The sequence below is a fragment of the Varanus komodoensis genome, unplaced genomic scaffold (assembly GCF_004798865.1).
Source record: "Varanus komodoensis strain SLA01 unplaced genomic scaffold, ASM479886v1 scaffold20_1, whole genome shotgun sequence".
In the NCBI taxonomy this organism is placed as follows: domain Eukaryota; kingdom Metazoa; phylum Chordata; class Lepidosauria; order Squamata; family Varanidae; genus Varanus; species Varanus komodoensis.
This window is the reverse complement of record NW_025335587.1, coordinates 8982756-8994979: the sequence shown is the minus strand read 5'-3', so window position 1 is coordinate 8994979 and position 12224 is coordinate 8982756. Positions and strand designations below refer to the sequence as shown.

The 12224-nt window shown below is 38.8% G+C and overlaps 1 protein-coding gene across 1 annotated transcript in view; it reads right to left on the bottom strand.

The window, feature by feature from the left end:
- The window catches only part of PATJ (PATJ crumbs cell polarity complex component), a 186254-nt gene that overhangs the window by 162837 nt on the left and 11193 nt on the right, over positions 1 to 12224 (bottom strand). The window contains exons 5-8 of the mRNA XM_044430263.1: positions 10712 to 10851; positions 9164 to 9359; positions 4895 to 5023; positions 1938 to 2150 (exon numbers count right to left, since the gene is read on the bottom strand). Coding sequence (XP_044286198.1) covers positions 1938 to 2150; positions 4895 to 5023; positions 9164 to 9359; positions 10712 to 10851 — 678 coding nt within the window. The remainder of the gene's footprint in view (positions 1 to 1937; positions 2151 to 4894; positions 5024 to 9163; positions 9360 to 10711; positions 10852 to 12224) is intronic.

The following is a 12224-nucleotide window of genomic DNA, read 5'->3' as shown; positions in this document are numbered from 1 at the left end:
TACCTTGGCAATCCTGGTCTCACCCCCAGAACTACCCCCAGAGAAGCAGCCAATGAAGAGATCACAGGCCCACAAAGCGATCTTTTTTCATTCAATTAGTCCTAAAATCATCTTAAAATCAGGCAACTGCCCCAGGTTCTTTTTGGCCTCCAGGTTCCATGTCAAAATCCTCACACGGCCCTTGAGGTACAAGAAGTTGGACTCCCTGTTCTGAAGTTTATTACCTACTAATGCCCACAGCAGGTTATCAGAAAAGTAGTGGGCAATGTTCAATTGATCTCATAGTTCATTAGGAGTAATTTCAGGTACTATATTCCCTTCTAGAAGCTGAACTGGCGGGCATAACAAGCCTTTTGCTACTTCAAAGAAATACACATAAGTAAGATACAAAGACAAAATTAGCAGCAAGTTTTATGCAGAGATGTATACATCAATGGACTCAAAGTAAAGGCAAAAAAGAAGGCAATAAAGAAAGAAAATACTAATTTTAAATGAGAAACAATTTAAATAACAATTTAGAATAGTGTAAATGTAAATCAAGTAAACATCTTCTAGCTAATACTGTTGTAAGCTAAAAGTGACCATTCTAGCGCTAGGAAAAGTCCAGAAGTCTATGCTAATGCTGTTTCACTGCCTAGCTCAAGTAGTTTGGAAGCAGAGGTCGTGGATTTGCTAATGTCAGTATCCAGAAGACTTTGGGGCACTATCAGCCCAGCTTATGCTTCAAATAAGCCAAAGTCAAGGCTGGACCAAGACATTTTGGTGTCCAAGGTGGAGCATATCCCACACTCCAAATCAAGATGCATTGCATCCAAGGCTGCTCAAGCTATTTTGGAAGCTGAGGGAGGAAACCTCCACAAACTCCCCTCTACCTCCATGGCAGTTAAGATTATCATAACTGTTCATGAAAACCAGAATCAGTTACTTGAGGTGGCCACCTCATTCCACCCAGTGAGAGAGCTGCCCTTCAGTGCCAAATTATGTTTCAATGACCCATGTTCCAACACTGTACTGTGGTGGTTGAAGAGGAAAAGTAAAAAAGCTGAAGAGATACATGACAGGACAAGAGACATTTCTGAAGATATTCCATACCTAAATCTTAGAAAAAGTAGAAACAGATGGCACAGAAGCATAGCTTTGCTTACATTTCAAGACCTCCTGCATACTTTGAGTAACATTTGTTGATTTTAATTATTCTAAACTGAGAAAGGCTTTTGATTAAACAAAACACTTAAATATGACCAACATTAAATTTGTTTAAACATTTTTAAAGATGCTATTTTAACTGTAAACATAGCCTTGTAGATAAAGACTTTAGAATGTTATTGTATCTGCCTGGAGTTTTAAAAAAGGGAAAGAGTCATACCACAGCCAATATCCAGCCATTTTGCTTGATCAGATTAGGATTTGCTTGATATACAATAGCCTTTAAAATCTTTAAATATTTTTATACTGTCCATTAGACTCAGTTCCAGGTGGTTTAGAACAAACATACACAGGTATGTAAACTGATAAATACACTGTAAAGCTAGTAGATAAAAGAGCAATTAACAAATACAAAAACTTGAGCAAATAAGTCCCCACCACCAAGAATATTAGTTAAAACAACAGCACTAGGCTAGTCTGCAAGCAGAAGACATTCAATAATAGTGGTGCCACAACCAAATTAGTCATTTCCCTAGATGAGGCAGATTATCATGGAAAAGATATAGAAAATTAAGGGAAACAGCTATAAAGAAGAAGAAAATAATCTTTTATCAAATAGAAATCAAACCAAACACCTTTTATAGTGGAATTATAGTACTGGAAAGATCTTGGTACTGGAATTCTCACTGAAATGTGACTTCTATATTTTGCAATCAGTATTCAATTTTCAATTGCAGCATTTGCTGTAAGATGCAATTCATGCCAGAGTTGTAAAATATTAATATACTCACTGCGTCAAATCGTCTTTCCTGAGAAAAGGCCACTGGCTGAGTCACAGGAGTTGGGGGTGTCACCGTTATGTCACACAAGGGATCTCTGGCAACCACCATTTTAACATAATTTCCACAATTTCTCAACACTTGAGCAACCTGTTCACTACTCATTCCTTGTACATTAATCCCACCAATTTCCAAGATATGATCACCAGTTCTGAGTCTGCCATCCTACAAGTATGGAATATAGGTTTTCAAATTAAAAGTAGCCATTGAAATTGACTGCATATTTTGTCAAATTGTTCTTCACAAGGCATCTAGAACATGTAACATACAATCAACTTAAAACAATGCAGCAGCAAAAGTTGTTTCAAAAAATCAAGATAAATAATAATTTTTAAATATATTTAAAACCTACCACAAAATCCATTGGGCACTGCTTTGGAATATAACTTTCCAATTAATTTATAAGGGGAAATGACAAACTTTTTAAACCATTGGGAAACAATTGAAGAATAAAACAAAGGAGATTGTTATTCAGAAAAGCAATTTGATCACACTGATTAATTTTTAACAAATTCTGCTTATTTTCACCAGAAAATGGGCAATATCCAATTGGACACTAGTACCAATTCAAATTTCTCCTGTTAACAGCTTGTCCAAGGAACTCGTACTACACTCGTGACTTGTACACGACTTACACTAGTGCAATATAATTTACATTAGCACTGGTGTTCTATTGGCTATACGAACAAGCAGGATTGCCCGTGGGAAACACAGCTAGAGGGGTGAGTCTTCAAATACCACTTTCCTCTAAGTTCAACATTTCATACTTATATGGACCCACAAACACAAACCCAGAAATATGTAATTAGGATTGATATAAATTGACAAGATGATATAAAAGCAAGCATATTTTCCTCTTAAAGGTATTTTTTATTTCTTACAGCAAGATCATAATTCAATTTAAGCTCTTTTTCAGAAGATATATATGTACAAAGAGTCACTCATACCAGTCTACGCATAACACACAAGCTCTGTAACACTGGGAAAGCTGCTCAGATAAGAATGCCTCAGTGTGTACTGCATGAGCAGAACAATTCATTAATGAAGTAAGCACCCTTTTATGAAGAGCTTTGACATTATACCACCCATAAGAAAAGACTGTGTGAACGGTTATTTGTGTACACCAAAAAAGCCCAGTATCTAAACAGGCCCTTGCACTCATTATCTCTTGATATTTCCTTAGTAAATTTATCACCTTTAGTCACCATTTTGTACTACATCCTATTCTTAATTTACAAGGCTATTGCAAATTAAGACAGTGACATGCATGATGTTGAATGCCAAAACATTTTGTTCCTTACAGCAAAACAGGTGTTCCAAAGACACAAAAGAAAAGCATTCATTATACCAGACAGTTTTGTAGAGGCAGCAGAACAGTCAACTTTAGAATTTCATCTCTGAGCCTCTAAATTTCATTTTTATTATAAACTGGAACACATCCCGTAATCTCTTTTCTAGGCATTAACTTTAATAAAATGAAACAGGGCTCTCTGTGTATCCACAAGGTTAGAGCAGTAGTTTTATTTAACAAAGGTTTGTTTGTAACAAACTTGTGCTGAAACACAAATCCTAAAACATGTAGCTTTAGTGTTAGTTAAGATCCATGGAAACAAAGCGGTTCATAAGTTTTCATGAACAGTTGCCCCAAAGACCAAAGTGAAATGTCAATTGTCATCTGGAACACACAGACAAGGATTTCAGTCAATAGACTGTAACCCAAAGGCTACATAGTAACTTGATACTCACAGGAAGATCTGTAGCGCTATGATTGCGCAAATGCTTTCTGACATGATCAGACTATAGGCATACACACTGAGTAGTGAGATGGTAAGTTGGCCAGCTTCTCAGGGCCCACTTTAAAGCATAGTTTGCTTTGCAAATCTGGATCAGAACCTGATCATTAATGAAATCACTGTGCTTACTAAGGTGGGCAGGGACATGAAGAGAAGGACCATGAGACCAGGTTCAGAGCTGTTAATCCATGTCCACACCAAACCATGCCTTAGCATTATGTATGAATTCCACTTCTGTGCTTCTGTTCTTCAGCACGTAAAGCTAATGGTTAAGATATTCCTGAATTTTTGCCCCAAACAGCACATATTCTTGTTAATAATTCCCTTTCTAAGTCACTTAGTGTTCTAAGTTCTTCACTTCCCTTCAAGTGAAGGCATACTTGAAAACCCATGCATCAGACCCAGAACCAGTACTGAGAAGTAGTTAACTTTGCCCTACCTTTAGTATACTTTTGTACATAATGGGACTCAGCCTTGGATAGTATCAGTCTTCTTTGATCATTAGAAGCAATGTCATGTTTCTGTCATAACTATTTGGTCACTATGAACATGCCATGTGGAATAGGAGAATGCAGGACAGGTATCAGGAAATCATAACAGATGGGTTAAAATTTGAATGTGGGGGTCAAGTTTTAGTAGAAACTCCCCCATTCTGCCTTATCCACAATGTTCCTTCCAAACTGCTATCTTTATGTCTCGACTTCAGAATTTGTCTAGGGCAGGCATGTCATATTGAATGCAAAAATGGAGATGGCATGTATCAGTAAGGGCTGTGAACAGCCTGTAGAGCAATTTGTCCCAGAGTCTGCCCTCCTTGTTGTAATAACATGGATGACTGCTTGGGTTGGCTTTGCCATTCACTTCACAACTGCTGAGGCAAAGAATGGAAATATGTATATTTAAGCTCATATCCAATCTTCTTTCCATACTGCTACTTCCACAGTCCAGTGAGACAAGCCCAGGGAAGGCCTGTAGAACAATGCCAGGGATTATGAAGGGGCTGCTTTAGCTCTTTAATTTATCTACCTCTACCTGCTACTTCTCTAGGTCAAATACCTTAGCATATTTTTGAATTGCCAGATATTAAAACAATTGAACACAGGATAAACAAATTACCTTATCTGCTAGTCCTCCAGGAACAATAGTCCTTACCACTACACCAATTGGTTTTCCTCCTACAATTCCAAAACCTAATCCTGAGCCATCATTAATAAGCTCAACTTCTTCAATGTGGCCCCAACTGATCTGGAAAAGATAGAAGATGAAAGTCCATTTATGATACCATTATATGTATCAAGAATAACTTTCTGCACAATACATCATAGAGCTATCTTACGCATCAGTCAAGTCATCAATCAAGACTCCCTTGTGCTTAGATTGCCTGGTGTACATGCAAAATATAGTGGGTCACAGCATTACAGTAAGCAGGGTGGCTGGTAAAAATGCATGCACTACAGCTGAAACTGCTATATTTAAAAATGCATTTTATCATACTCAAGACTTCCTCTAAAAACCTCCATAAGAGAGAACGTTGTCCTGGGATTCAGGAGATCCAGGTTCTGCCCCATACTCAGCTGTGAAGCTCACTGGGTGACTTTCACTGGACCAGTCACTGCCAGCCTCATCTACCTCACAGGTTTGTTGCAATGATAAAATGAAGAAGAGAAAGATTATGTAAGCTGCCTTTGGTTCCTTGCATGAAAAATCCTGAAATATAAATATAGTAATGAAATAATAAATTACATGAAAATAATACCCTATGGCAAGGGTGCACAGCTTGTGGCTCTCCAGATGTTTAAGCTTACAATTGCCATCAGCCCTAGCCAGCATAGTCAGTACTTGCCCTTCTAGGAATGAAAGGTTACAGAGAAGAGAAGGACATATCCATATACAAATCATATGCAAGGAACCAAAGACAGTGCATTCTTTTTATTCTTGCAACAAGCTTGTGAGGTAGATGAGACTGGCAGTGACTGGCCCAAAGTCATCAGTACTGGGCTAGGTGGGCCAATGGCCTTCCTTTATTCCTACCATCTCTGACCATGGATGGTCCATCATGGCTGACTGGACTTCTTCCTGTAGGGAGGAATGGGGTACAGCAGGTAGAAGTTTTGCATTGATTGGGTTGGGTATGTTAAGAATAGCTTTATCAGAGAGGGAGACTATATAGCTCTCTAATTCTGGGGAGGCAGAAGCCATTAACTGCTCAGATAATTCAGAGATGAAAAGCAACAATCACAGCTGCATATGGTAGCAATGTCTGCTCTATTAATGTGGGGCAATCTCTGCAGAAACTTGAGATTCATATTTGTTTCAGATTGTATTTGTTCACTGCCCTCTATTTTTACCTCTTCTTGTGTATATACAGTATATGCAGCATAGCATATACTGTTAATTCTCCTAGTTACATTGCACAATATACGTTTTATCAAACTTTACTGGAAGCAGGTCTCTAAAGCTACAGCCTTATGCTCGCTTACCCAGGAATAAGTCCCAAACCAAACACAGTGGGACTTACTTCTGAATAATCAGGTATAGGCATTCATTGTTAACTATCTGGTTTTGTAGAGTTGGTGGTCTATAAAAGCAACATGAAAATAAACAAAGTTGTTGGGCTAATCATTATATCATTTCTCTCACTGAAACAGAATAGAAACTAAGTACATATGTTCAAACTATCTTTGACTTAACAAAATGTTCTTCAGGTCATGAGGACTTGTTCATCCTGAATGCAGTTTTAAAACCTGTAGAGAACCTATTCAGTATACATTATTTAATGAAAAAACAGTTAAAAGTATTATTCTTTAAATGTCTAACAGCAACAATCAGTATTGACTATCTACTAAAAAATATCTATCTAGAAGATTTACTACAAATGATCCACATAACAAATTATTATTAATTTCATTATTACAGAGTTAGTAAATCAAGGTCAATGAATTCACTTGACACTGTGCTTTGAAAGACCACCCCATCACCTCAAGAGAGTAAGTTGATTGAAAAGCTGCAAAGACCATCAACATATGACAGTGGGAAAGAAAGCACTAACTATGCATTTCAGAATTTTAAAGACAATCATATATACATCTGTATTTTTGCTGGTTTTAAGAAGCTAAATGAGTTAATCCTGGAACAGTACTGTATGAGCAAACTGCAAAAGAAATCCTGTTTCTTCAGAAATCCAAATGCCAACTATTTGGTTTCATCTGGGCATACTGGGCCAGCTGGAATGATGCAAAACTATGAGATGTGTACCAAGTTCATAAGATACACAAGAAAGATATGGGAAACAGGGAGAGAAATATTTCCTGCAAGTTCATTAACCAATGGACAGAGGCAAGGTATCTATAAATGAAATGGCTCCAGGCTTGGAAAACTACTCAGATCTGGTCACACAGTCTTCATCTTACAGAACACTATTTAAACAAGATGTATTAAACCAGTTGGCTTAAATGAGTATTGCGCAAACTATGGAGCAAGTACAAAATTATCTGAGAAAGTACTTGTTTCTGAAACATCACACCATTTCAAGCACTTGGCTTGAATGTACTACAGTACATAATGCCAACCTCACCTATTGTTTTAAGCTCTTTGTATGGGTGGGTGAGGTGGGGCAAATTATTCATTGTAAAATGCAGGGCTTTTTTTTTTTTTGTCATAGAACGCACCGGAATGGCGTTCCAGCACCTTTTTTTGACAGATTTTTCTAAGTGATTGTGAATCGCCCTGTTGGGCCTAGCGGATCAGCAGCAAAAATCATTAACATAGTGCCTGCGGGCTGCTTGTGTGTCGGCGCTGATTGTCGGCACTGCCCTGGTCTCTCCCCTTCTCCTCCCAAAGCTTTTCCCATTCAGCGTTCCCGTTTCCCACCCTGGTGGGGCCCAGACCTCTTCTCCAACAAACAGCCACCTCCCCTACTCTCTGCTTTCCATGCCTCGCGATCTCCCTGCCAGGACAGCCAGCCTGCTCTGCCCGGGTCTGCTCCCAGCCCGCTTGTCTGTGGACAAGGGCCACCTCCTCACCTTCCCCCATCCTGGCGGCTTGGGCCTTGCAGGCTGCATCCAGACGGCCAGTCTCTGGGGATCGCCTGCAGCCCTCCCGGGGCGGCATTTCCTTTGCAGTAGGTGAAATCATTTCACTCCCAGAGAGAACCGTAATGCGGGAAGGCCACACTGAGAAGATCTTGCCTGGTGCTGGGGAACTTGCAACCCTCCAGATCTGGGGAATTGCTACTCCCATCTTACTTTGCCAGAGGGTAGGCTGGTTGTGGCTGATGGAAATTATAGCCCAGCAATGTCCGAGGGTGTGTGTGGGGGAGGCTGCATGTGCTTCTGCTGTACTATGAACTTGAGAATAATGCAAGGGAACAGCCGTACATTCACTTTCTTGCACGCACACAAACCCCCCTGCAGTCTGAAATGTTAGAGCCCAGCCAATTGAGAGACTCTGCAGTGGGGGCAGTTTGCGTGTGGCCATCCAGATGTTGCTGGGCTCCATTAGTTTGAGACAAGTTTGCTAAGGGAGGGGAAAGATGAGAATTGTAGTCCAGCATCACCTGGAAAGCCACAGCCTTCCCTCCTTTGGTCCATCACCTCCACCATTTTGCCCTGTTACAAGAGGACATAAGAGCACTCGGCTGCCCATTTGCCCTTGCTCACCCCCCCTTTTTGTTTACACAATCAAGGTGATTTTCAGAGAGTGGCACAGGGCTTATTTATGCCTCTAAAGCACAGGAGGGCACCCTCCAGTCTGGACCTCAGGTGGCCCATGGAAGTGGTATTTTCAGCCCACGGTCGCGTGAGTGCTTACTGCCGGCAGCAACCATTGTGTAAAAGTGTGACCCAAAGACATGAGTTCCGGCACCTTTTTTTTTTTTTTTTACAAAAAAAGCACTGGTAAAATGTATTATCTATTGGTAGCAACCCATCCATTGAATGTTTGAGAACTATGAAGTTTACTATGATAATCAGTGAATTTAAGTAAAAGAATGTAGAGTATGACAGAATAATATTATACATTGGAAATTGTTTTTTGGAGTCAACAGATCAGGAGCTAGTTACATATTTAAACAATGTGTTACAGAACACATATATAATACATATTGCAAGCTGGAAAATGTTAAAGCTTGCTATCTAAAATTACAGGACTAAATATGGTGAATTGTTCTACCTTGTCCATTCTAGGCAGTTTCCATGGAACAGGTGAAGCTGTTCCAAAAACACTGTAATATATGCATTTATCTAGGAATGTTTTAGTGCATATTCAATTTGATCTCATCTCTGTTGAAAATGAGACCCTAACCATATGGGGATAAATGTTCAAACCTTACAGTGTGTTTGAGACTGTTATAATTCAAAATCTTACTCTGATAGAAATACTACTTACCATTTCAGGTAAAGTAACATCACTCAAAACAGTTGAGCTCACACTGCTTCTATGAGTTACCCCCCTGGCAACAATCAAATGTAAGGAACCTGCAGACTGTTGGAGCAATATAATTGCCTGTTGATGGGAAATGTTCTGATCCAGCACAGTATGATTAATGGCCAATATCTGATCATTTTCCTTTAATCTTTGATCCCTTGGATAAAGAACAAAAAATGTTTAAGAAGTATTACAGAAACCCCATTGCACATTTCCAAAGAAAAGATGAAGTAATGCATGTGTGAAGTTTTGGAGGCAGCCTTAAGGTGCAGGTGTGGTATAGTAGATAAAACTGATGTAGAGTCACTAGTTTACATCTCTCACCTTGGCCATAACTTCATCAATGTACACCCAGAGAAGCCACTATTTCTCAACACCTGTACAGTCTGAAATATGGGAATAACAATATTTTACAGGGAGGCTCTTTGCATCCTACAATGGCACTAGTTGGCAAATTGTGACTAATTAGCCCATAATTTGCAGAGATGCACACTGTGCATGAGATGCTTCCAGTTTGTGTAAACAACCTGCAATCAAGTCATTAGTAGATTGCTAGTGTGTTGTCTGAACCCAGAAACTTTGGGTTATTTGTGGACTAAACAAATAGAAAGTTAACCAAAGAACTAATCATGGATTGTTCAACTCAAAAACAGCCCAAACTTCTGGGTTTGGATGTTAGGCTAACAGCCTGCAAACAAAATGATCATGGACTGTAGTGGGCTCTTGCAAAGCAGCACACTTGTTCTTTTCCACTCATGCACAACAACCCATGGATTGTATTCTGCAAACCGGGTTATTGTTATTATATTATAGAAAGAGAGTGAGTCAGAAAGGCCCTACCAGGGCATCTAGTCTGACCCCCAACTCCAGGCAACTCCACTCATGACATGCCAACCATGTGTATGTCCAACCTATCCTTAAACACCTTCACTGATGGGGTTCAACCACCTCCCGTGGAAGCCCATTCAACATTCAAAGCCTATTTTGTTTGTGAGGCTTTGAATATTGGAGTGCAATGTAAATTGGTTTGATTTCATCACTTGTTTTATAGGAGGTTTCCCTTAATGAGTCCTGAAAAGTGTGGAGTCCAGTTTACATCAGCTCATTTGTGTGAGCTTCATGGGTGAATGGTCCAGCTTAGCACGCTTTCTTACACCAAGAAGAGTCAACAGAGCAGATTTTTGGTACCTTGCAATTAAGTAGGTTGGTTCCAGAATTAATAATACTTTAGAATACACCCAAAACTAACTAAATGCAATTGATTTCAATGGGTCTACTTCAAGTATGACTAAACTTATATCACTTTCCTAAGAATAACTCCCATTCAACTCCAAATCACTTACTTCTGAGCTTTGGGTTACACTCTAAATCTGGAACTAGCCCAAGATGGTTCCATGATTCCTCACTTGGCAATTCTAACAGTATTTTTTAAAACACAAAAAGAAGCTCATTTCTTTCATTCAGCTGGTGTTAGTTTGATGAATTAACAATATGAACCAAAAATCTCACCTTGCTGCTATACTTCCTGGCTGAATTTCCTTAACGAAGATTCCAGCTTCTCCAATACTTTGATTTTTAAGAGCAACCACACTAAATCCAAGGCCTCCATTAAATGGCTTCTCTATATCTATATATTCTATTTGCCTGCCCTAATAAGGACAAAAAAAAAACATTATAAATAAGCTGTTTCTGTTCTCTTAGAATACAAATGCAAACCTTTATTCTTTGATAAAACTAAACAGAACATAACTTGTATTTAAACACAATGAAGTGAAAATCCTCCAATCTCAGGTCTGAAAAGCTACTTTCACAGTTAGGACATTGCATAAGTTCTCCTTCTTAAAGGAACTTTTTAAATAAAATTTGAAAAAGCAAAATACCTATACAAGACGTCATCTCTTCAAGGGAGAAAAGTGAAGAAATACTATACCTGGACAACTGGTCAAAAAGCTAAGATTAATTTCATGCCAGATAAATAAGATTTTGACTGGTTGTTAATCTCATCCCCAGGGTGGAGAATGAAATGAGGGTGCTGTTACAGGTATGTGGTTTTAGAGGGTCTTCCATATTATTTATAATTACCACATTTTATTTTGGCATTACTGTTTGTTTCAGTGCTATCAACTACTCTGAGGCTCAGCTGAATCATGTGGTGGATAGAAGTTTACATACAAGTAAGAAAAAAGAATCCAAACTGTAGTAGGAATACAAACATGAACTTATTCCAATCTGTTTAGAATAGACATAAATAATGTTTGTCAGGATTAAAGTAACATTTTTCCATTTCTTTGTCTCCTCACAATAACTCTTCTAGCTCTTAAAACCTCATAATGTAGATTAAAATGGCGCTATGGATAGTGGCACCCATTGGGCACCCATAGTGTGCATGCTATGCACACAGAACAACAGAATGTCTCTCTCAAGAGTAGGCAATCCTTTCTTGGCACCTTTCAAGATTCTTTACCCTTCTCAATTATTTTTTATTTTAATAACATTACTGTGATTACTGTGATTACAAGGTTTCTGTTGATGCTGAAAACTGTGAATGCAAAGGAGTTGTTTACTGTGTTGGGGCTCAGACCAGCCTGGCATACAGACCTTTGGGCAGCATAGTTCTCATTTGCCACATCTTATCATTTGTGGTGATGCTCACAACAGCTTGAAAAATTGCTAAATGTGCCCATGGTCCAAAAAGGTTGCCTGCCACTGTTCTAAAGAAATTTACTATACTGATTTCTACAGATATTCAGTAAAACACAGAATGATGAAATGAGAAGGCTCTTAAATGTGAAGACCTCTTAAGCATGAAGAACCCAACATACATGTGACCAACAACTTCCTTTATGCCTGGGAAGCAATAAGTATTCTGTACAGATTTGGGAACAACATTGTACTGTGGATTTGGCAACGAGTTCCTACATTCTTTACTAATGGCAGTCCGGGAACTTATATTACACATTTTGCTATGCTTGCTATATCTAGAACTTAAATGAAGGGGTGTTTAACTATGGATGCCATTTAT